We start from the raw sequence: 24009 nt of genomic DNA, 5'->3' as shown, positions 1-24009 counted from the left end.
AAGGGTCTTAGTAGTTGAGTATTTTGGCCCAGGTGACAGAACCACTAACTAGTAGGCTAGGATATTGCTCATATCTGTTAGTGCCGCTGTAACCTACCGCTTCCATTGTGCAGAAAAACACCACTTTTTCCTCCTGTGCAATCATCAGCCATAGAGCAGATTATGGACTTTATTCAGCATGTGAAAGTTATTTTACTCCTTTATGTTCTCTGGCTATTGCAGTTAGAAAACAATTCCATTCCTGAAGTTGACTTCCGTGCCCACCTTCCCCCCAGATTCATTCATTGTATCACTAAGGTTTGAGGGCATCATCGTTGTTAAAAGTGGGTCTCTGTTTTCCCTCGATCTTCCACATCATCCCATGAAGTATGCCCATCATTTTTCTTGTGTTCACAAAAAAGAGGCCTTGGCTAAGGAAAACGGGACATTGTGAATATAGTCTTGCCTTATTAGGAACCTCAGTTTTCCATCACTTCTCTAGTTTCTTTCTTTGTCGCTGAGATGGTCTCCTGGAGGTATTAGAGGCATAGCATTAAGAATCCACTGGACACATGAATAATAACAAATTAAACAAAGGACCTCAGGAGAGGCCAGGCTTGGGGGATGCTTGGTGCTCATGCCTTCTGCAGCCTCCTGGGTCCTCACTGCACAGGGACTCAGCTGAGCTGTGACGGTATTTTCGTTGCCCAAGGTGAGGACTTTGGCCAGGTCAGGGGAAGTGAGGGCGTTACCAAGCATTTTACAGCCCAAGTCTGTCCCTCTGGAGTGCAAACCTGACCATCATGTAGGTCAGAAAAACTGCCTTCAGTAAGTCTTATCATTTGATTCTAACATTTGGATTATGGACATGATCTTGCTGTGCTGTCCACGGATTATATATCAGTGTCTAGGCATCTCACACTCATGTCCACAATACAGCTGTGTAACGAGGAACACTCTGGACATTGGCACCTGGCTCATAGCCAGGAGAGGCTCTGCCCACCCAGCCCCTCCAATGGGGGGACAGTGCCTTTTGCCTCTTGCATGGTGGCTGGGTGGTGCTCACATCATAAACCACATCCTGGAGGCCTTCCAAGTGTAACTGCTCATTAAAGCCTATTTCTGAGGGCCACGGGGTTGGGTCACTGCAAACCATCCACCAGGTATGAAGTGGAAAGCAATGGCCTTTCAGGAACACGCGTGGATCAGTGATGAAGGACTGGATTGGCCAAAAAGTTAGTTTGGGTTTTTTCATAGCACCTCATGAAAATACCCAAATGACCTTTTCAACCAACCCAGTAATAAGGACATTAGGAAATATTGGCCTTAAGAGGTGCAATGAAGGACGGACCCTCTGAAACTGGGGTTTCTCTTAGCCTGCAGCTGCCACCCGGAGCATGCGGAGGACTGTGAGCAGGGCTCCGGCCGCTGCACCTGCAGGCCCAACTTCCGCGGAGACCACTGTGAGGAGTGTGCGGCCGGTTACTATCATTTCCCAGTTTGCTCCAGTAAGTCCTGGTGGTAGAAGGGGAGGCCTGGCTTCTTGGCGCTTACCTGGGCTTTGTGCATCGACCCCTGAGGGCGTGGCAGGTGGGGCGGGGAAAGAGAGGGGGACAGAAATAGGGCCAGGAAGGCTGTATTGGGTTGGCCAAAACTACGTTCACTAGTTTCAGGGTCACTGTTCAATGAGGATCCACTTCCACTGTCGAGTGTCCCATTTTGGAGGACAAATTATATAACCATCTTAGAGTTAAAGGAGCTGACTTTTAAGTCCAAACATAGTAACACTGAATCAGGACTTAGTCAATTTAGAATCCTTAATTATTGGAGAGAAGCTGAGCAGAAATTGTATTTTCATAAGCAAAGTTTTAGAGTAAAAACTTGTAAGGAAGCATTTTTTTAAAACTAGTCTCAATTTTACATTAAAGAACAAAAAAAGATACTAAAGGGACTTCTCTGGTGGCCCAGTGGTTAAGAATCCATCTGCTAGTGCAGAGGACACAGGTTCGATTCCTGCTCCAGGAAGATTCCACGTGCCTTGGGGCAGCTCGGCGCGTGCAATATAACTATGAAGCCCACAAGCCTAGAGCCCATGCTTTGCAACAAGAGAAGCCACTGCAATGAGAAACCCATGCACAGCAATGAAAACCCAGTGCAGCCAAAGTTAGTTAATTAAGTTTTTAAAAAGATAGTAAAGAAGTCCAGTTCAGCCCTAGTTGACTGGGACTTAGCCATTGTGAGCACAGAATATCCATTTCTGTTCATTAGTATGCACATCACACTCATGTCTGACCTTCCTGGTTCTAGATGCTACATTTTTAAGTGTAGCAATATTTCCTTTTTTTTTTTCCCCCCCAGTTGGTTTTCACACACTGCTTTCACTACATTGGAGTGGGCATCTTCCTAGTTACTGCATTTACTGTTTTACTATGCTGTGTCCTTAATTTTTCTCTGTATTTTTCAATAAACTATTTTTCTAGGAATTCCCATCCTTCCTATTTCTACTCCAAGTCCAGAGGATCCAGTAGCTGGAGATATAATAAAAGGCAAGTAATTTCTCACTTGGTTTAACTTCAGTAAAAATGTTCTCTATATTCCTTTCCTTCTTCTACACACATGGCTATGTCCAAGTTCAAATCATTCTTACGGGAGCTTGGTGGTGCCTTGTGGGTGTGTTGCGTTTGGACTCTTCACCCCCCTGCCCCTTCAACCTCTAATCCTGTCTGTGCTTTGCAAAGGCACTGCCTGATGAAGGGGACTAAGCCATTTGGATTGTCTGTCTCCAGTTTGCTCAGAAAACTTCAGTGACAGTCAGCTGCCTGCCGTCTGTCTTGATTCTCCATGAAGGGACTTTGAGAAAGGGACTGAATGCAAGCAGTTCGTTTGGGAAGTCACCCCAAGAAGCATCAGTAAGGGAGTGAGTCTGAGACTGAAGGGGGCCTTTTTGAAGTTGCCTTAGCAAGCTTGGTCCTGCGGTAGTTCCTGGAGCTGTAGCCCTCTTGGCAGCTCTGGGAGACAGCAGAGAACTTGCTCAGCATTCCCCCAGCTGAATGGAGAACTTCAGTCACCTGCTGGGTGGGGAGGGCTGCCTCTGGGGCATTAACTCTCCGGACCTGGCCTGCAGGGGGGCCAAGGAGCTGCTGCAGCCAGAAAAGTGCTCAGGGAAGAGAGTGGCCTGGTGTGCGGAAGCAGGCTTTGGGGTGGAGAGGTGCTCTGCCTACGTAATCCCTGATTCTGCACGTGTTTGGTGAGCACCTACTATGTGTCTGACACTGTTCTGGCTGCAGGGGACTTAGCAGTGAAATAAATTTCCCAGCTGTCCTACAGCTTATACAACTTATATTTTAGTTGGGGGTAGGGTGTGGGCAACTCATAAAGTAACATATTTAACATATAAACAAGCAAAATCACAAACGTGTTAGATGGTTAATATGCAGGGTTGTGTCTTGTACAAGGTGCTCCTTTTAAATGGGAATCATTCACAATGGGGAACTTACGCATCCTTCAGGCTGTGTCTCATATTATTGGTGTAAAATACTTCAGTTAAGAATTTCCAAACGCAGGTGATGGATCTCACAGATTCAAGGTTACTTTGGGGATATTTGAAGTTACTGACTCCCTATAATAAAGGTTGGCCAGATTTCTGTTCATTTAATCTCATTAAAAGGATCACAAAAAGGTACTGATTTATCTAAAGAGAAGTAATCCATCTGCTTACTTTGCCAACAAAGGTCCATCTAGTCAAGGCTATGGTTTTTCCAGTGGTCATGTATGGATGTGAGAGTTGGACTGTGAAGAAAGCTGAGCGCCAAAGAATTGATGCTTTTGAACTGTGGTGTTGGAGAAGACTCTTGAGAGTCCCTTGGACTGCAAGAAGATCTAACCAGTCCATTCTAAAGGAGATCAGTCCTGGGTGTTCTTTGGAAGGACTGATGCTAAAGCTGAAACTCCAGTACTTTGGCCACCTCATGCAAAAAGTTGACTCATTGGAAAAGACTCTGATTCTGGGAGGGATTGGGGGCAGGAGGAGAAGGGGACGACAGAGGATGAGATGGCTGGATGGCATCACCGACTCGATGGACATGAGTTTGGGTGAACTCCGGGAGTTGGTGATGGACAGGGAGGCATGGCGTGCTGCGATTCATGGGGTCGCAAAGAGCTGGACACAACTGAGCGACTGAACTGAACTGAATCCATCTGCAATACAGAAGACACAGGAGATGTGGGTTCAATCTCTGGGTCAGGAAGATCCCCTGGAGGAAGAAATGGCAACCCACTCCAGTATTCTTGCCTGGGAAATCCCATGGACAGAGGATCCTGGCGGGCTACAGTCCATGGGGTTGCAAAGAGTCAGACACAACTGAAGCAACTGAGCACACATGCGTGCACACACTTGGTCACTTGGGGACAGTACCTGTGCTTGACTTACCTTCTGATCCCCACGGCATGGTATTCTACCCATAGTCAGTACAGCAAGTGTTTCCTTAAATGTTTTCCGTTTGATTAGAATGGGGCTCACCTTTTGAGCCTGGATTACCATGCACATCTCTGGTCTCCTTCCACAAGCATGTTTTAGATACTCTGTTTCTGGTCTGTTTCCAGTAACCCCTTTGTTATTCTGTTTCCTTTTCTCCCCAGATAGGCCTGTGGTGAGTTATGGAAGGAAATTTAATTGAATTTGAAGGAAAGTTCTTCTGTTACAAAATATTGGGGAAGCCTCAGAACACAGCCTTGAGGAAAAGAAATTCCACTTAGTGCAGTTAGATTTATTTGGGAATTTGAAAGCAGAGAGATCCCGTTCAATTTGATTTTCTACTAATGCACTTTAAAAACACCCAGTGTGGGGCCTGACCTCTGGCAGTGAACCTTAGGAGCACGAACATCTCAGCTGCCAGGAGATATACAATACTGGATGATACCAGGTCTCCCCCATCCCTGAGGATTTTAGTTCATTGAGGCCTATTGATGCTTTAATGTCTTCTCAGTGTTTCTTAGAGCTGTGTTTAAGAACCTGCTGTTACAAAATCTAAATGCCTGTGTTTCACCCTCAGATCTTAAATCTAGATTTCCAGGGTGAAGTTCAGCCTGGTGTTTTGAACAGATTTTCTAGATGATTCTGGCCTGTCTCTTGCATGCGTGCTAAGTCATTTCAGTCCTTTCCGACTCTTTGTGACCCCGTGGACTGTAACCCACCAGGCCCCTCTGTCCATGGGATTCTCCAGGTAAGAATACTGGAGTGGGTTGCCATGCCCTCCTCCAGGGGATCTTCCCGACCCAGGGATCGAACCAGCTTCTCTTATGTCTCCTGCATTGGCAAGTGGGTTTCGCTAGTGCCACCTGGGAAGATTTCCAGGGGTGAAGTTCAGGCTGGTATTTTGAACGTATTTTCTAGATGATTCTGGTGTATGTCTCTTGTTAAGAACCACTGCTCTGGTTAGAAGAAATTTGTATTTCATGGTTGGCAGACTTTCCTGTAAAGATATAGTAAATATTTTCAGCTTTGTAGGCAAAGTTGCGTGTACTCAACTCTGCTGTTGTAACATGAAAAGAATAGACAATACACGAATGAATGAGCTTGGCTGTGTCCCAGTAGAACTTTGTTTACTAAAACAAAAGGATCTGGCCCTCAGGCCTTAGTTTACAGATCCTGGGGCTCTATCAGCATCTTTCGAGTTTGGGATTCCACACCCAGGCAATGATGTTTTCCTAGGAGATTCCAATGTGCAGCCCAGATCGAGAAGTCCTGTTCTAGAAATTCCATAGGCTCAGTTCCAGACACTTGAAACAAAGGAGACTTGAAGCGAAACGACAGAACCGTTTTGCAGGCCAGAATGTTTTTAGCTTTACGCGACCCTGGATATTATTGGGATTTTCTGGGTCCAAGTGATCATTTATAACCACTTGGCATTTATTTTTAGAAAGTTCACGTTTAGTAGACACATCTTCAAGGGCTCTTTTTGAAAATGAAAGGATACACGAAACATTCACTCTAGAGGGACACTGGCTTCTGGGTACTCTTTTATTCCTCCAAGTTCAAATGAAGAGTGGTAAAGAGCAAAATCAGCAGCTGCAGAAAGACTCTAAGTGCTTACTTTAGGAGAGTGATGCCATCTTGGGATGGGTTTGTAGAGCAGCGCATTTGGTTGGAGGACATGTCTGCCTAGAGCTTCCTTGACCCCGTGAAAAGGTTTTGATTCCCCTGATCACTTTGTAAGGAGCTAGTTGTGATTGTTGTTTAGTTGCCAAGTTGTGTCCGACTCTTTGCGACCCCATGGACTGTAGCCTGCCAGGCTCCTCTGTCCATGGGATTCTCCAGGCAAGAACACTGGAGTGGGTTGCCGTTTCCTTCTCTAGAGGAGCTACTTGCCCTTGCCAACTTGTGAGTCAGTGTGGGCGGGTCTGTGCTAATGAAGAGAACTCTGAGAGTTGGGGGTGACAGCCTGCTGGGGCATGCCTTTGCGCTCTGTCCCTCCCCCGGCTGGGCATTTTAACCTGCCTGGCAGGGTGGGGCAGCCACTGTTGGCATGGAGACAGGCCAGATACGGCTTAGAGAGAGACAGGTGAATTCTGATATCTTAGTTTGGCGGCTCTCTGTAGATGCCAGTAAAACAGAATTTAAGGAATGGTGTTTACCAAAGAGAACTGGAGTCTTGAATATTTAGCATATTCTCCATTCATTGGACTCTTATTAAGTGCCTCCTCGGTACCAGGCATGGCTGAGGCAGCTGCTAGTTCACAGTCCCTGCTCCCTGGAAGCCCCCAGGCCTGCAGGAGACACACCGGCAAACAGTTACAACAGCAGGAGTTAATCCTATGACCTGGCAAGGTGGTGGTGGTTTTGTCGCTGAGTCATGTCCGACTCCTACAACCCCATGGACTGCAGCCCGCCAGGCTACTCTGTCTATGGGGTTTCCCAGGCAAGAACACTGAGTAGGTTGCCATTTCCTTCTCTAGGGGATCTTCCCGACCCAAGGATTGAGCCTGCATCTCCTACATTGCAGGCAGATTCTTTACCATCTAAGCCACCAGGCAAGAACACGGAACAATAGGAACAGACCCAAGGGTCATCCTTATAGCTTCTTACAAAAGGGAGGGAAGGAAAATAGGAAGGTACATGGGAAGGATGGGAAGAAGAATGGAGGAAGGAAAGAAGGAAAGAAAAAGATAGAGTTCTAGAAGGGCTTCCTGGGACCAGGAGAAAGCCTTGAGAACATTACAGATTTGTATATATTGAGGTGGCCTAAACATCATTTGGAGTTTTCCATAAGATGTTATGGTGATGATTTTATAGCAAGTGATAGGAAAGCATCTTGAGACACCTTTTTTTAGTTTATGCAAAAGAGCTGCATGGGCTCTGGCAGCAGGAAGGCTCTGGAACTCTGGAAGGAGGGGAGGATTCCAGCTACCTTCCTAAGATACAGGCACTACGACCTGATGAGGAGGTGGGAGGTGAGGGTGGAGGAGAAGCGAGGGGCCTCAGAAATCTCTGGTTCCTGCACCGTGTGGGAGTATTTGCCAGATATCTTAAAAGGTGTCAGGAGAACATGATAACCACTGCACTACAAAAAGCACACCTAAGTTAAAAAGTAAATTTCAGAAACAGAAATTTAGCAATGCATAGGTACTCAATGCTTTTTTTCTGTTTACAGATGGTAGTAAATCTAGATTCCTTGGACTTCAATGCCAATGTCAAGTTCAAGTTTCTTACTGAATTCCAATGCCTGGTTTATCACCAAGACTGTAGTTGACAGTAAACCTCTGCATTTCACTGTGGTGGTCTCAGCCTCTGGGGCTGTGGCACTGGGGCCTCGTGTGGCAGCTGTGATGGACAGACAGGGTGGTGCTCATGCCAGCCTGAGTTCCAAGGCTTCTCTTGTGATGAATTATACCCTTGGACACATTTAGTGCCTCTTTTGTCAAGTTAGGTGACTGTTCGATTGAAGTATGAGCAAGTTAGAGATGATACAAAGACTGTAGAATTGTTCTGATTTACCCAGATCTTTTTTTATTCATTATTGTAAATAATAATAATAATAATAATAATTCTACAACTCTGTTACCAAGCTTTTACATGAAAAAGGGCAAAGGGAAGGAGTGGGATTTAGCTAGCTCTTCAGATTATCTACTATTTTTAACCCTTGTAGAAAATCTTTCCAAAGTGCACAAGGCTTCTCTTCCTTGAGAAGTAGGAGTGACCCAGTCAAATCTTTGATCAACCTTAGGGACTGCCTCGAGGGACCATGTTGCAGGTGTAGATGTTAATGTTCTTGATAGAAATGTAGATACTTTAAATACAAGAATGATTTGGATATGTATACTAATCTAGAACATACCTTGAACACAGCTTTTAAAATCAGTTCTCAGCTTGTATCCTTCACATCATATAAAGGGCATGGGGCTTTAAAACCAGGCTGACCAGGATTCACATTCCTACTCAGCGTTTCTGGCTGTGTGACCTCGGGCAAGTTAAGTAACCTTTCTGAGCCTCTTTTTTCTCACCTATAAAATGCTTATCTTAACAGGACTCTTGCTTGACCTCATTATCTATCTATCTATAACAAAGTCAAGCAAGAGCCCTGTCTTTCTGAGAAATGCTTCTTGATTAAGACATCCTGTACGTGGCAGCAGGTGTCCTGAGGTGAGCTCTCCCTAAGTGTTTAGTCTGGTAGGTTTTTCCTTCATCTATTGCTGCCTTTCACTATCTATTTAGCCTCTAAATTTAGTGGCTAAAAACAACATGACTTATTTCTTGCGATCTTGTGGCTTGGCGAGGCAGTCCTTCTGCCGAACTTGCTGGAAGGTCCACTCGGGACAGCTCAGTGTCTCTCTCCCTGTGGCCCTTTGTCCTCGAGGAGGTCAGCCAGAGTACCCCCTCACCCCCAGCGATCTCAGGGTTCCCAGAGCGTGAGAAGGGAAGCCACAAAGCCTGTCATAAATCCACAAAGCTACAAAACCTGGGCTCTGAAATCCCAGGACAGCACTTTCCCCTTATTCTACTGGTCAAAGTCAGTCATGAGGCCAGTAAGTGGTTTCAGTAATTAAAGTGTGAGAGACAAACCCAAGTTAAGGCAGAGAGCGGGCAAGGGATGGGGGAGCTGCCGGTACAGAGTGGGTGGGGGAGGCCTTGCTGAGGTGGTGACTCCTGCACAGAGACCTGAAGGATGAGAGGGAACGCAGAAAGGGTGCTGCCCGCGAGGACCGACCGGCCAGAGCGGACGTCCTGAGACAGACAGGAGCTCGCTGTCTGCTGGGAAGGGCTGGTCCCTGCAGGCTTGAAATGAGCCCGGTGAGGTCCTCCAGAGCCTCTGATCTGGCTCTGATCAGGGCTGAATGGATGTCCATCTCTTTTCTTCTAAACAATGGAAGTGGAAATATGTTTAATTCAAGATAGTCATTCAGTGGGAATCTATTAAGTTGAAATTTTACTAAATAGGGCTTATGTGTGTGTGCGTGGTCAGTCGCTCATTTGTGTCTGACTCTTTGCAAACCCGTGGACTGCAGCATGCCAGGCTCCTCTGACCATGGGGATTCTCCTGGCAAGAATACTGGAGTGGGTTGCCATGCCCTCCTCCAGGGGATCTTCCCAACCCAGGCATCGAACCCAGGTCTCCTGCATTACAGGTGAATTCTTTACCATCTAAACCACCAGGGAAGCCCAACTAAGGCTCAGTTTAGGGGAAAAAATTGTTCCCACGGGCATGGATGCTAAAAGATTATAGATACTTTGTAAACTAATGTCTGCCCTAGAGGTTTCTGAATGGCAGTGATCTTTCCTGATGAGATGCCTTACTCCCTTTAAGATGAGTCTTTCTCAGGGTTAGGAATGTGTGTAAACCATTTGTTGTTCAGTCACTAAGTTGTGTCTAACTCTTTGCCACCCCATGAACTGCAGCAAACCAGGCTTCCCTGTGCTTCACTGTCTCCAAGAGTTTGCTTAAATTCATGTCTGTTGAGTTGGTGATGCTATCTAACAGTCTCATCTTCTGCTGCCCCCTTCTTCTTTTGCCTTCAATCTTTCCCAGCATCAGTCTTTTCCAATGAATTGGCTTTCCACATCAGATAGCCAAAGTATTGGAGTTTCAGCTTCAGCATCAGTCCTTCCAATGAATATTCAGGGTTGACTAGTTTGATCTCCTTGAAGTCCAGGGGACTCTCAAGAGTCTTCTCCAACACCACAGTTCAAAAGCATCAATCCTTTGGCCCTCATCCTTCTTTATGGTTCAACTCTCCTATCTGTCCATGGCTAGTGGAAAAACCATAGCTTTGACTATATGTATGTTTGTTGGCAAAGTGATGTCTCTGCTTTTTAGTACACTGTATAGACTTGTCATAATTTTCCTTCTAAGGAGGAAGCGTCTTTTAATTTCATGGCTGCAGTCACCATCCGCAGTGAATTCAGAGCCCCAAAAATAAAATCTGCCATTGTGCCCACTTTTTCCCCATCTATTTGCCTTGAAGTGATGGGACTGGATATAAACTATAGAGAGTTCTCTATAGAGAACTCAGAATCTGGGTTTCCACGGCAGACACTGGGGTGAAGGGAGAGACACACAAAGGGATGAAGGATGGAGAGCCCCTCTGAATGTCTCTTCCTCTTTGCTCCTCTTCGCAGGCTGTGACTGTAACTTGGAAGGAGTTCTCCCTGAAATCTGTGATGCCCAAGGGAGGTGCCTGTGCCGCCCCGGCGTGGGGGGCGCTCAGTGTGACGCCTGCCGCCCGGGTTTCTACTCCTTCCCTATTTGCCAAGGTAAGTGAGCAATGTGAACATGGTGACCGTCAGTCCCCCGAGATAAGTTTCCTCCTGAGGAAATTCAGAAGCTCCTTTTGGCAGAACCGTGTGGCCTCCCGTTTAAGCGAACGAGCTGCTGGCTCATGTGTGTATGTTACGCGTGACCGTCCTACCCCGGCCATGTCGCCGCCCTTATTTTGTCTCTCACCCTTACCCTTCTTCCTCCCCAGCGGTCAGCTTGTGGGCTCTGGAGAGGAGGTGGTACCTGAACAGCGTTTAGGAACCTGCCAGGCAGACATGGGGGAGGAGGCTGGGGATTCCAGGATGGAGGACAGCACACGCAAAACCGCAGCCTCCTCCTTCTCCACTGGGTTTGTCTCTTAGTCTCCCATCCCAGTAAGAGTCACTGAAGGGGCTGGAGGGAGGGAGAGGGAGGAGTCTGGCCCAGGCCCCGAAGAACAACAGGTGTGCGGGCAGTGATAAGTGTGTGCTAGGTTGCTTCAGTCGTGTCGGACTCTTTGCGACCCGATAGACTGTAGCCCTCCAGGCTCCTTTGTCCATGGGATTCTCCAGGCAAGAATACTGGAGTGGGTTGCCATTCCCTTCTCCAGGGGTATCTTCCTGATCCAGGGATCGAACCTGGGTCCTCCCCCATTGCAGGCTTCCCTGGTGGCTCAGACAGTAAAGAATCTGCCTGCAGTGCAGGAGACTCAGGTTTGATCCCTGGGTCGGGAAGATCCCCTGGAGAACGGAATGATGGCTACCCACTTTTCTGAACTAAGGGCTTGAACCAAACCCATAAGGTAAATCCCAAATTAATTCAAGGTATCTTAACTCCAACATTTCATTATGTGTCACAAAGTGATAATAGAAATAACAGACATGGTAAATGTAATACGCTTGAATCGTCCCCAAACCATCCTCCCCTGCTCTGGCCTGTGGGAAGACTGTTCCATGAAACTGGTCCCTGATGCCAGGAAGGTTGGGAACCGCTGCTGTACCTCATTTTAAGAGCCTGTAGCCCCAGTCCTGGCTGATCTCCCTGTATGCACAGATGTCTGTATGCCACATCCCCAGCCCTCGCTTTTCTTCCTGGTCCTGGGCCTCTGTCCTCTGTCCCCCTTCTCAGCCTTGGCCTCTTGGGCCACAGAAACCCTCCGCAGTCCCTGCCCAGAGATTTGGATCACCTGGCAGCTGGGAGGGTAAGGAAAGGAATGGGGTATCTTTACTTTGTGTACCTTGACTTCCGCCAGAGAAGTTCAGTACTAGGAGTTGGAACACCCAGTGTGTTTCCCGTTGAAACGTCAGTACAGCTGATGCTTGTGTTGGAGTTGTACGAATCATCCCAGAGGCAGATTTAGTACTGAGCCGACTCTGGTCTGGGGTGGTAACCTCATCCTTGCAGGTATATTTTCTCCATGGAAGGACATCCCAAATAATGAAGTTTTAGAGCATGAGGTAGGGATGCTTACATGTCTAATTTAAGCTGTAGACCCCGAATGTCTCATTGACAAAGTGAAGAAGAACTAGCAGGTGGGAGACGAGGTGGAGACCTTCCATTTCAAGGTCCTCTAGGGGCCAATCTGGGCTTCCCTGGTGGATCAGATGGTAAAGAATCTGCCTGCAATGCAGGAGACCTGGGTTCAATCCCTGGGTTGGGAAGATCCCCTGGAGAAAGGGTATGACTACCCTCTCCAGTATTCTTGCCTGGAGAATCCCATGGACAGAGGAGCCTGGCAAGTTATAGTCCATGGGGTCACAAAGAGTCAGACTTGACTGAGTGACTACACTTTGACTTTTCAGGGACCAATCCCAGAGGAGCTTATGTTAGGAGCAGGCGAGGTTATGAGTAGTGAAGATGAAGTCTGACAAAAGACAGGAGGAGAAAGATCAGGGCAGCCTCGTTCCTGGCAGCGTGGAGAGGTGTGCCGCCGAGTTTGTTCTTCCAGATTTGAGCCATTAGGCTCTGGAAGCTTTTGGGATGCTCCCACATTCTGTTGCCAATGGTCTCCCTTCTCTGGTACTCACTTTTTCTAACAGCTTTTGTGATCTTTTAATTTTTTTTTCCTTTGGGCAGTGTTGAAGCCAGTGGCTGAAGGCCAGACATGCTGAAATCTGAACTTGGTCTAGCGTCAAGGTCTGACCCAGTATTTCAATTTGCAATCTTTCTTAGATGAAGTTGGTTGCTTGACCCATGGAATTTTAGAAGCGAACCAGTGTAGCCACAAACCCTACATCAGAGGGTCCAATACAGTCTAGCCAAAGAATGCTTGTGTGGCTTTGTTCTAACATTGCTTTAAATTTTTAAAAATTTTCTTAAAAAGAATCCTAAAACTCTTCCTAATTGTTCTTGCCAACTGCAGTCCAGCATTTATGTTTTGTATTAACTTAATTTGCTCCAGACTTTAAGCGCAAGGCTGTCTCCTTCTCATTTTATTTTGGATTCACTGAAGTGCTTGCAGTTTTCTTGATTGGAGCTGAAAGTCAAATCATAGATGTGAGGCCATGACGAGAGTCGTCTCTGTGTGTTTCAGTTTTATGTTTGTGTTGATGTCTGGCTCAGCACTTTGCACACTTGGTCCTTTGGTGGGGGAGTGCGGGAGGTGTTGTTCTCTTTTCATCCTCTCCGTCCATCCTTCCTTCCTTCTTCTCCTTCTTGATTTTTCTTTTCCTCTTCCTTCCTTCTCCTGCTTTTTCCCTTGTGCAACTTGCTAAGTAGCTGCTACTGCTGCTGCTAAATCGCTTCAGTCGTGTCCGATTCTGTGCGACCCCATAGATGGCAGCCCACCAGGCTCCCCAATCCCTGCGATTCTCCAGGCAAGAACGCTGGAGTGGGTTGCCATTTCCTTCTCCAATGCACGAAAGTGAAAAGTGAAAGTGAAGTCGCTCAGTCGTGCTGGACTCTTAGCGACCTCATGGACTGCAGCCTACCAGGCTCCCCTGCCCATGGGATTTTCCAGGCAAAAGAGTACTGGAGTGGGGTGCCATTGCCTTCTCTGAAGCAGCCACTAGTCAGCACTTAGAGCAGAGACCAGGAGGGTGGGAGTGTAGAAAATTAGGGCCTCCCATGGCTGGCACTGAAGCCTGTCACAGTGGAGCTGCCCCCAAACCTCAGTGTCCTGGGACCTGAACTGTCCCCATTGGAGTTTGCCATAGTCTTTGGGTTATAGGTAGTTCCTTAGAAAAGTTCTATATATATGTTACCAGTGCATGTCTAACCTCTTCCTACATGTCAGCGTATTCTCACAAATCAGACAAACTGGCCCTGGAAAGAGGCCAGATGCACCAGCAGATGGCAGGTGGCAGTGCAGGGGGAGGTTTCTGACCTGGGATGCCCCCGGGAGAGCCCTCTCCCAGCCTTTCCAAGGGGAAAAACCAAATCCAGAAGGATGGGCCAAGTTCTGTGCAATTTTGCTTTGAACTGGCCCTTCGCTTTGCAGTTCAGTGTTTGTCTAGAACATTGAGGCGGTTGGAAGAAGCCTTGGGATTTTCTGTAGGTCTGATCAGTTAGCCAGAGAGGTGGAGGGTGTTCACTACGATGGAACTGAAATGCTGACTTTGTGGCTCTGATGGAGAAGGAGCCAGCCTGCTCTTCCAACAGAAGGAAGAGCTCCCAAAATCCTGAACATCGAGAGCACCCCTGAAATAATAAGGAGCTCTCTTTTCCTCGAAATTTACGTGTCGTCTGGCAGTGTCGCCTCACTCTGTGAGTTTATTCACTGACAGGGAAGAGGGTGGTGTTCCCAGAACAGTGCCTCACACAGCAGTGCTGCAAGATTCAACGAGAAAACATATCAGTTGAACTACAGGGGTGGATCTGGAAAAGGATTTCAATAGTTGCTTATTTCTTCATTTAATAAATATCTATTTGGCATGTCATAGAGACCAGGACCCTATATGCAGGTCAAGAAACAATAGTTAGAACTGGGCATGTAACAGTGGACTGGTCCAAAATTGGGAAAGGAGTATGTCGAGGCTGTATATTGTCACCCTGCTTATTTAACTTATATGCAGAGTACATCAGGTGAAATGCACATCAGGCTAAGTGAATCCCAAGCTGGTATCAAGATTGTTGGGTGAAATATCAACAACCTCAGATATGCAGATGATACCAGTCTAATGGGAGAAAGCAAAGAAGAACTAAAGAGCCTCTTGATGAGGGTGAAAGAGGAGAGTGAGCAACAGAGGATGAAATGGTTGGATAGCATCATCAACTCGATGGATGTGAGTTTGAGCAAACTCCAGGAGACAGTGAGGGACAGGGAAGCCTGGCGTGCTGCAGTCCATGGGGTTGCAAAGAGTCAGACATGACTGAGCGAGTGAACAACAACCAGAAAAAAAGACCAGGACTGTGCTTGAGGCTGGAAGATTTGAGGGGAGCACAGCAGACGGGCTCCCTGATTCCTTGTATTATTTAATATCATCATTTTTAAATACTCTTTGAGAATCAAAGTATCTCAAAGCAGAAGCACAGTGAAGAGCAGATGAGAAGAAAAGATTCCAGAAACTCAGAAGGACTGGGATCAAAGAAAAGAGTAGATTTAAAATATTTGCAGAGCCTTGTGGTATTTCCAAGAGTGAGAAACAGGCTGCCCGTGTTGGGTTTGAGTTTGGGATCTGGCAGCTTTCATCAATAAGCTGTATAGAAACCCAAAGTGTGATGCCAGATTGAGTCATTCACAATTTAAAATAATGTACCTGTGTTTAAGGCCGTGTCTTTGTTTTCACCTCTGGAGTGTATCTGCATCTTCCGAGGCTCCTTAGACAACCCCTCTGGTCCTGGGAGGAGTCAGTGTTAATTTCACCCATGTGATGCTGGCTGGAGCTGCCTCCTCTGTTGCTCCGGGCTCCTGTTGCTGCTCCGACTGCCAGCATGAGTGTTTGCTCTCTGCATTCCCTTCCTTAAAGGAAGAAGAGCAGAGAGGACCTGTGTCAGGGATCTCCAGAGGGACAGAACCCATAGGATGTGTGTCTGTACAGTAAATCCCCCACCTGTGAACGAGTTCCAGCCCCAGAGCACGTTCATTCATCCAACAAAGTAAGCCTAGGTACCCCACTGACACAATCGGTTATACAGTACTGTATAAGACTGCTTAGTCGCTTAGTAGTGTCCAACTCTTTGTGCCCCCATGGACTGTACCCCGCCAGGTTCCTCTGTCCATGGGATTCTCCAGGCAAGAATACTGGAGTGGGTTGCCATGCCCTCCTCGGGGATCTTCCCAACCCAGGGATGGAACCTAGGTCTCCCACATTGCAGGTGGATTCTTAACCATCTGAGCCACCAAGGAAGCCCCTGTACAGTACTGAAATGGGTTTATAATACTTTTCACACCAAGAATACATAAAAAACAAACACGAAAAATAAAGAAAGCACTTTTAACCTTATAGTACTGTTCCTTGAAAAGTACAGTAGTACAGTACAAGGGCTGGCATACAGGGGCTGGCATCGCCTGAACAGGCAAGAAGAGTTACTGACTGGAGGAGGGAGAGGAGGTGGGAGATGGTAGAGCTGAAGGATCGTCAGCAACAGGAGACGGAGGGCAGGCTGCGGTTTCACTTCTGCCTGTCGTTGGAGGAACACACGTTTGCATCTTTGAAAGCTTGCAACTTAAGGGTTTGTATGCAAGGGGCCTACTATATCTATAGATATAGATAGATGTAGATACAGATAGATTTAAGGAATCAGTGCGTGTGTTTGTGGGGCTGGTGCATCTAAAATCTTCAGGGCGGACGAGTAGGCTGGAGACCCAGGGAGGGAGGGGGAAGTTGATGCTGCAGCTGGCGTCCACGGGCCGTCTGGAGGCGGAATTCCTTCTTCCTCCTGAACCTCATGTTTTTCTTGTATGGCCTTCAACTGATGGGACGAGACCTACCCAGACTGTGCAGAGTAACCTGCTTTACTCGAGGTCAGCGGACTTAAATGTTCGTCATATCTAACAAAGCACCTTTTCAGCTGTACTTGGTGTTGAGCCAACATCTGAGCCCTACAGCCTAGGCAACGTGCAAGCATAAACCATCCCAGAGCCCAAGAACGTTTCCTCAGTCGTCTGCCCCTGGGCAAGGACCTGATCTCTGCAGACAGGCCTGGAGGGATTGTGGGGCCCGGAGGATGCTGGCCCGGATAGCCGAAAGGCTGAGTCCAGCTGTCTGATGTGAGCTGGCTGAGCGGCACTAGGCCTGTTTCTTCTTTCTTACGTTTAGTTTCTTAGGACCATGTCACTAATTCTCTAGTCCCTCTCCTGGAGTTCTACCCCACTGGATTCTTGTCAAGTAGATGCTAATATTATTCCCACTTAAAAAAGGGGAAACTGGTTTTTAGAGCAACAGAGCGATCTGTTTCAGGTTCTAAGTCTGATTAGAGGTGATGCTGGAACTGCCTTTGGGTCTTTGGGGCCCCACCTCCGTACTCATACGAAGGTCCGGGTGCCCCTGCCGTAGGTCTGACTGAGGTCTTTTCGTCCAGCCTGCCAGTGTTCAGCCCTTGGGTCCTACCAGACGCCCTGCAGCCCAGTCACTGGACAGTGCGAGTGCCGGCCGGGGATCACGGGACAGCGGTGCGACAGGTGTCTCTCGGGCGCCTCTGATTTCCCCCATTGCCAAGGTAGGGAAGACCGCAGATGGCTGGAGGGTGGGCTCCTCTCCACTTTGTGCGTGTGGCCAGCCTCCCAGAGAAGCCTGCAAAGCCTGCCAGACCCACCGCTGGCCACTGCTTCACTTTTGACCCTAATCTGTCTGATTCTTCCCCTTGTAACGTGAGATTGACTAAGGCAAGAAATTAATTAATTGTAGACATAATTTTAGTACGGGTGGAGAGCAAAGGGGCTGTGATAATGAAGGAAGTAAGTCTTGGTTAACTAAAAAATGTACTTACAAATTCTATAACAGCTAATTGTTAGTGTGTTAGTCACTCAGTTGTGTCCATGACTGTAGCCCACCAGGCTCCTCTGTCCATGGAATTCTCCAGGCAAGAACACTGGAGTGGGTTGCCATGCCCTTCTCCAGGGGATCTTGCCTCAAACTCCAGTCTCCTACATTACAGGCAGATTCTTTACCTTCTGAGCCACCAGGGAAGCCCAGCATCAAATTGGACAATTAAAAAAAAAAAAAAAAAAAAAAATCTCTTTGTATAATACTGCCCTCTTCTGGATAATTCTAAGGATATTCAAAATTCTAGACTTGTTTCCCCAGTCTCCTTTTCGTCATTTGGAAATGAACTTTTAGGAGGAGGCAGGGAAGAGAGTCGTTCGGTGACCAAAAGGGTGATTTGGAGAGTAAGGACCATGAAGGCTATTAGAGGTGTCTTTTTCTGAATTACTGAGTTGGTCCAGAAGTTCTTTTGAGTTTTACCATAAGATGTTATAGAAAAACGCAAATAAACTTTTTGGTCAACTGAATACATGCAAAGACCTTGCCACCCATCTATCAAAAAATATAAATATAGATGCACTAGTTTTAAAAACAAGGAAAACTTAAAGAAAAAAAACTTTGAAACATCAAAACAAAGGGACAAATGAACATTAAAACCCCAGACATTTCTATACCATATAACTATTTATATATCATATCCAGGCTCCAGCAACGTCTGTGACCCAGCCGGAACTGTGGACTCCAGTTTGGTAAGTAGAAGATTGTTAAAGCATTGCAGTTCTAACTATTATTCTGATATTTATTTGAGACTGACACATTTGTGAGCTTCCTGAAATTCAAAGTAAATTAAAATAAGACCTGAGGCTGAATTGCTTGATGAGGCTATCGCTCTTTTTCAAAGTGCATATATGATATTGTAATTTCTTTTGGTCAAAACCAAAAGAATACAGTTTATTTAAACTTTTGTAGAATTGTAGAGTCCTAGTGTTCCTCTGGAGGCATTACCTCCCTAGAGACCTGCATATAAGCCTGACATAGATAATTAAAATTAAAAAAATCAAAGGCCAGTAAACGTTTAATTAAGCTGTCTGTGTACAGAGTAATTGTAGTCTGCTTGATGTTACTCCAAGCACAGTGCTGTGGCATTCTGATTCATTTTCTAAGCAATTTAGAAATTATCTTCTTAGCCTCAGAGCCTGCAAAAGCTGGAACCCCAGGTTCTGGAGGGAAAGTAGGAGAAAGTTCTCTATCCTCACTGTGGGACTTGATGATGTTTAAGCAAGGAGGTGACTCTTGCATATTATAAACACACTTGCAGATAAATCTAATTTCTACTGAATTTCAGCAAGTTAAATGTTCAGATATTTTCCGTTTAGATTTATATCCACGGTGTAACAGAATCCACAGATAATGACCATGTTGTAAATAAGAATCATTAAGATTTTCTCCTAATGATTTTTTCTTATTCTGAATTTTCCAATTTTGTTTTAAGCACATATATGGATTCTGTGTATAACAAATAAGCAAATAGTAAAACAAAAGCAATTAGCACATTGTTAAAATCAACCCAGTACTTTCACTCCCCCTGAATATACTTAATTTACTTTTCATGGCCAAAATATATTTCTGTGACAAGCTTTTCTCAGAATGCTTGTTTGGGAACCTCTTCATTCTAAGATGTCAGATGATTAATTTTCTTTTAAAGGGCCATTGCCAATGCAAGCTTCATGTTGAAAGTCCTTCGTGTAGCATCTGCAAACCATTATATTGGAATCTGGCCAAAGAAAACCCTGATGGATGCTCAGGTAAGGTTTCCTGTGTTCAGTGTTTTTAATATATTGTAACTTCCTCTTAATTTTCTCTACCTCAGTGACTCAACTCACAAAAGAGCTATTGATTTAATCCATTCAGTTTGTTTGAAATTCCATATAAATGTTTTGATGTCTCACCCCCCGACTTTTGGCAGAACTTCTGTCATTTTCGAAATCTCAGCAAGGGATTTATATCCTGTTTCCATATGTATCATGTTGTTTATGATGGCAGCTGCTTGATAAATGGTTTTTCTGCCTTGTTTTTATAATCCACACTTTCCGGTTTCATTTTATTTTCATTTTATGTTTAGTTGGAAGCCAGGATAGAACTGAAAAACACCAAGTTAAAGATAGCTCAGTGGAGTGAATATTTTTCAATAGGGTATATTTTCATGTAAGCGTATCAGTAATAACCTTGACCTTAGAATCGATTAAAAATCCCATGACAGTGCAGCTTTTGTCATTTATGAGTGGTCATAAATGAACCAGTACTTCTTGTAGGTAGATGGTATTGATCCAGTTGTTGGGTTCTGCTGAGCCCAGGAAGCAATCCAGTGTTAGGCCTGATGGATGCAAACTGGAATTCTGTTGGAGCATGCTGGAAAGTCATTGCACCTCTATTATTACTAATGTGTCCTGTAGAGGCAGAACTGGCCTTTCTGTAACCTTGGTCCAAGAATGCTCTCTTCTCTTCCCAGAATGCCGATGCCACGTGGCGGGAACCATGAGCGGAATTGGAGAGTGTGGGCAGGTAACGTGGGCCAATTTTTCCTGGGATGTTGGTGGAATATAGTAACAGTTAATTGTGGGATTTCTGCAGGAGGGGGTTGGTACCTCTGTAATTGTATAGCATGTGGCCATCTTCATGGGAGTTTTCAGATCCCGGCTCCCCTGCTTCATAGGACAAAACAAGCCAGTTTGAAATCTTGAAGATTACCAAATTCTGTGAAAAAGTAGTGAAAGTTGCTCAGTTGTGTCCAACTCTTTGCTACCCCATGGACTGTAGCCCACCAGGCTCCTTTGTCCATGGGATTTCCCAGGCAAGAATAATGGAGTGGACTGCCATTCCCTTCTTCACAGGATCTTCTCGACCCAGGAATTGAACCTGGATCTCCTGCATTGTGGGCAGATTCTTTACCATCTAAGCCACCAGGGAAGCCCAGCAAATTCTGTAATCTCACCAAATTTTGTCATCTGCTTATTGTTCTGCAGTTAGATGGTGACTGTCATTGTAAATCCCATGTTGGTGGCGATTCCTGTGACACATGCGAAGATGGATATTTTGCTTTGGAAAAGAGCAATTACTTTGGGTGTCAAGGTAAATTCTCCCAGAGGTTCCTGTGTAAGGCAAAAATGTTGATGGGCAAAGACTGTCAGAGTAACCTTGCTTCTGAGTTCACTGTCTTCTTGCTGACTTTCTGATAGAATGGGACTGAAAAGTCCTGTCTAGGGAAATTGGCCAAAATTCCTTTAAGACAAATAGTAAATTTCAGCCAGAGCCGCTTCCCCTTGTCTTCTACAAGCACACTGTTGGGTCAATTATAAAAAATCACAATTGGGGTGTGGGGGAGCCCTGGGGGAGATGTAAATAACATCAAGACTTAGTCATTTTAGAGATAAATTTAAATGTAAATAACATCTTGAATTAGTCATTTTAAAGATAAATTTGAAATATTAAAAAAGTTCACACAAGATAATACCATGTTAAATAATACAATTGCAGGAGTGGTCGCCCCACAAGGCCACTCTACGATCTTTCAAGCAGCCTCTCCTTGGCACCTACTGTGTGCAACATACTGTGTTGTGAAATCGTGTTTAGCTCCTGGGCTGCTGCTACCTACGTGGTACAGCAGAGTTGGAAGTGGCCTACAAGTGCATCTCTGCTTTTCAGGTGGACTCTTGAGGCGGGGGGCATGCCATCTTACTCTGGGATTTTCCTACAAATTTCAAATACCTCCTGGATGCGTCTGGGGAAAGGAGGCAACCCGGGCTTCCTGGTTTCCACTCCTCATAGAGGGAGGGAAGGCCTCCAGCCTGGAGATGCTGTGATGGGTGACCCCAGCCGTTTCCTGACTCTCAGGGTGTCAGTGTGACATCGGTGGAGCCGTTACCCCTGTGTGCAGCGGGCGCTCCGGAGTCTGCCAGTGCCGAGAGCATGTCGTGGGGAAGGCCTGCCAGCGGTGAGTCCTCAAGGAGATGCCTTTGTGTTCCGATGTTGTGAAGCCTTTCTCAGAGTCCTGTCTGTGCTGACAGTCCTAGGGAGAGAGAAGCGATCCCACGGTGAGAGAACAGGAAATGAAGCTGTACTGTTATTTGCAGTCTAGATACGAGTCTGTGAGTCCAGTTAAAGCAGGAGGTAAAGAGACTTCCCTGGCGGTCCAGTGGTTACAACTTCGCCTTCCAAAGCAGGGGATATGGGCTCGATCCCTGATCAGAGAGCTAAGATCTCACATGCCTCACAGCCAAAAAAAGCAAAGCATAAAACAGAAGCGATACTGTAGCAAATTCAGTAAAGACTTTAAGAAAGGTCTACATCAAAAAATAATCTCTTTTTTTAAAAAAAAGCAGGAGGTATAAAGTTGCTCTAAAATGATACCACTTTGCAGATCACAGAGTGGCCTCACTGGAAAGTTCCCAGAGGGGCAGAAAGCCAGGTGGGTGAGTCTTGGGCTGGAGGCAGGAGGTGGGTTCTCATGGATGAACATCCATGTGAACTCCCAGCCTGGAGGAGCCTGGCACTTGCACCACCTTCTGCTTCTTTTTTGGGACCCATGACTGTGGGGCTTGGGTGCTGGGGGGTAAGACAGCTTTAGGAATGGGAGGAAGTCCCCCGTCTCATGCAGAAGCAAATCACAATGAACGGAAGGAGCAAGGGAGCCAAGTGAAACTGAGGTCCCAGAGGGACTATATCGGGTATGGTGCACACAGCCTCTGTCCTGATTGTTTAGCAGTTTCTATATTTATCTGAAACCATAATCTATCCATAAGTGTCCCTCTGTGGAGGGAAGAAAAATCTAATTTTTAATATACTGACTTTGAATCATTTGCTGAAACTCTTGTGACATGCAACTTCTTCTAAATCTCATCTTCACTGTTTCTGCCTTGTCACCAGGTTAATAAAGAGATCTTTAATGAGGTCAAGTGAACCATCTTATTTGTTGATAGAATGGAACATCTCTCCTTTTCCTTGATGTTCCCAGCATTTGAGGTCTCAGGCTCAGAGCTGCTCAGCTGTGCTTTCTCCTGCTCTTTCTAAATAAATGGTGGTCATAGGGGTTCCTAATAAAATGAGTGTGAAGAAGGGCACGTCTGTAGTTTTGTCTTCCTGTAGACCAGCAAGGCTTACGATGGAACAGAGGAACTTTGTGAATTGGCTCAGAAACATTCTCCACCCATGTTTTGCTTCTTTCCTCCCTCCTGTTGATAAAGCGAGCTTTCCCCCTATTTAACTAGCATGAGTGTTTTCTCCTTCCCGCTATGTAGGTGATTGGCTAACTTGGAAGTTGAAGTAATGTGTCAGAATAAATTACCCAAATTATCCTGAGGCCAAAATACTGACATTACAGTCAATACATACATACATGGGTTGTGTTGTGTTAAGTCGCTTCAGTTGTGTCCGACTCTTTCCAACCCCGTGGACTCTAATCCACCAGTCTCCTCTGTCCATGGAATTCTCCAGGCAAGAATACTGGAGTGGGTTGCCATGCCCTGCTCCAGGGAATCTTCTTGATGGACGGATCGAACCCACCTCTCTTATGTCTCCTGCATTGGCAGGCAGGTCCTTTACCACCAGCACCACCTGGGAAGCTCCACATATATACCTATGGGATTTAAATTGTCCTTCGATTTAGTAGTGAATAATACTGAAATAAAAGGTTAGCAAACCAGAAATGTAGATGCCACACCACCTTTCTTCCAGGTTGATAAATCTTGCATCTTTTTGCCCTCAGTTCCTCCAAATGTTTGTTTATAATCTGCATTTTTAGTTTTCCCTACAAGTTTAGAAAGCATTCACACTCACTTTGTTTTCTAAAGTTTTTGTGATAATGTCATATATATTCATTGTAAAATTTTGAGGAGTACCTGAAAGTAAAAAGGCAAAGGGAAGACTTCATTCTACCACCCAGAGATAACACCTTTTAATATTTTTTTGGTGTATTTTCTGGGCTTTTTCTATGAATAAAAATTAGTATTGAATTTGTTTCATGTAATTTATATCAATATCTTCACATGGTATCATGAACATATTCCATTGTAATTAAGTAGTGTTAAAATATTAATGGTTACATAATATTTTAAACTTTCTTTGATTATTTCATAATTGTACATTTGTATTGTTTCCAAGTTTTTCACTATTATATACATTCTTTTATGTTAATTTTTGACCCTATAAAATCATTCTTTAGAAAATATTTCCCAAGGTAGAATTACTAGGTCAATGAGAATGAACATTTTTAAGGCTCTTCATAAATTAGCTCCAGAGAAGCTAGTAAGCACTCCTAATTCTACTTGCAGTATCGGAGCAGACCTTTTATTTTCCTTGACTAATTGGTCTTTATGGTTTTAAATCCATCAACACCTATTAGCTTGGGACTGGATTCTCAAAATCCTACCATTCTGAAG

The 24009-nt window shown here is 45.5% G+C and overlaps 1 protein-coding gene across 1 annotated transcript in view; it reads left to right on the top strand.

Moving 5' to 3' along the window:
- The window catches only part of LAMA3 (laminin subunit alpha 3), a 250109-nt gene that overhangs the window by 73976 nt on the left and 152124 nt on the right, over nt 1–24009 (top strand). Inside the window, exons 10-18 of the mRNA XM_027525882.1 lie at nt 1356–1487; nt 2460–2525; nt 10592–10726; nt 17172–17309; nt 18278–18324; nt 19281–19380; nt 20085–20137; nt 20599–20704; nt 21467–21566. Of these exons, the coding sequence (XP_027381683.1) occupies nt 1356–1487; nt 2460–2525; nt 10592–10726; nt 17172–17309; nt 18278–18324; nt 19281–19380; nt 20085–20137; nt 20599–20704; nt 21467–21566 (877 nt within the window). The remainder of the gene's footprint in view (nt 1–1355; nt 1488–2459; nt 2526–10591; nt 10727–17171; nt 17310–18277; nt 18325–19280; nt 19381–20084; nt 20138–20598; nt 20705–21466; nt 21567–24009) is intronic.

The sequence above is a fragment of the Bos indicus x Bos taurus genome, chromosome 24 (assembly GCF_003369695.1).
Source record: "Bos indicus x Bos taurus breed Angus x Brahman F1 hybrid chromosome 24, Bos_hybrid_MaternalHap_v2.0, whole genome shotgun sequence".
NCBI classification, from domain to species: domain Eukaryota; kingdom Metazoa; phylum Chordata; class Mammalia; order Artiodactyla; family Bovidae; genus Bos; species Bos indicus x Bos taurus.
Note: the sequence above shows the minus strand (reverse complement) of the source record. Positions and strands in the feature narration are given on the sequence as shown.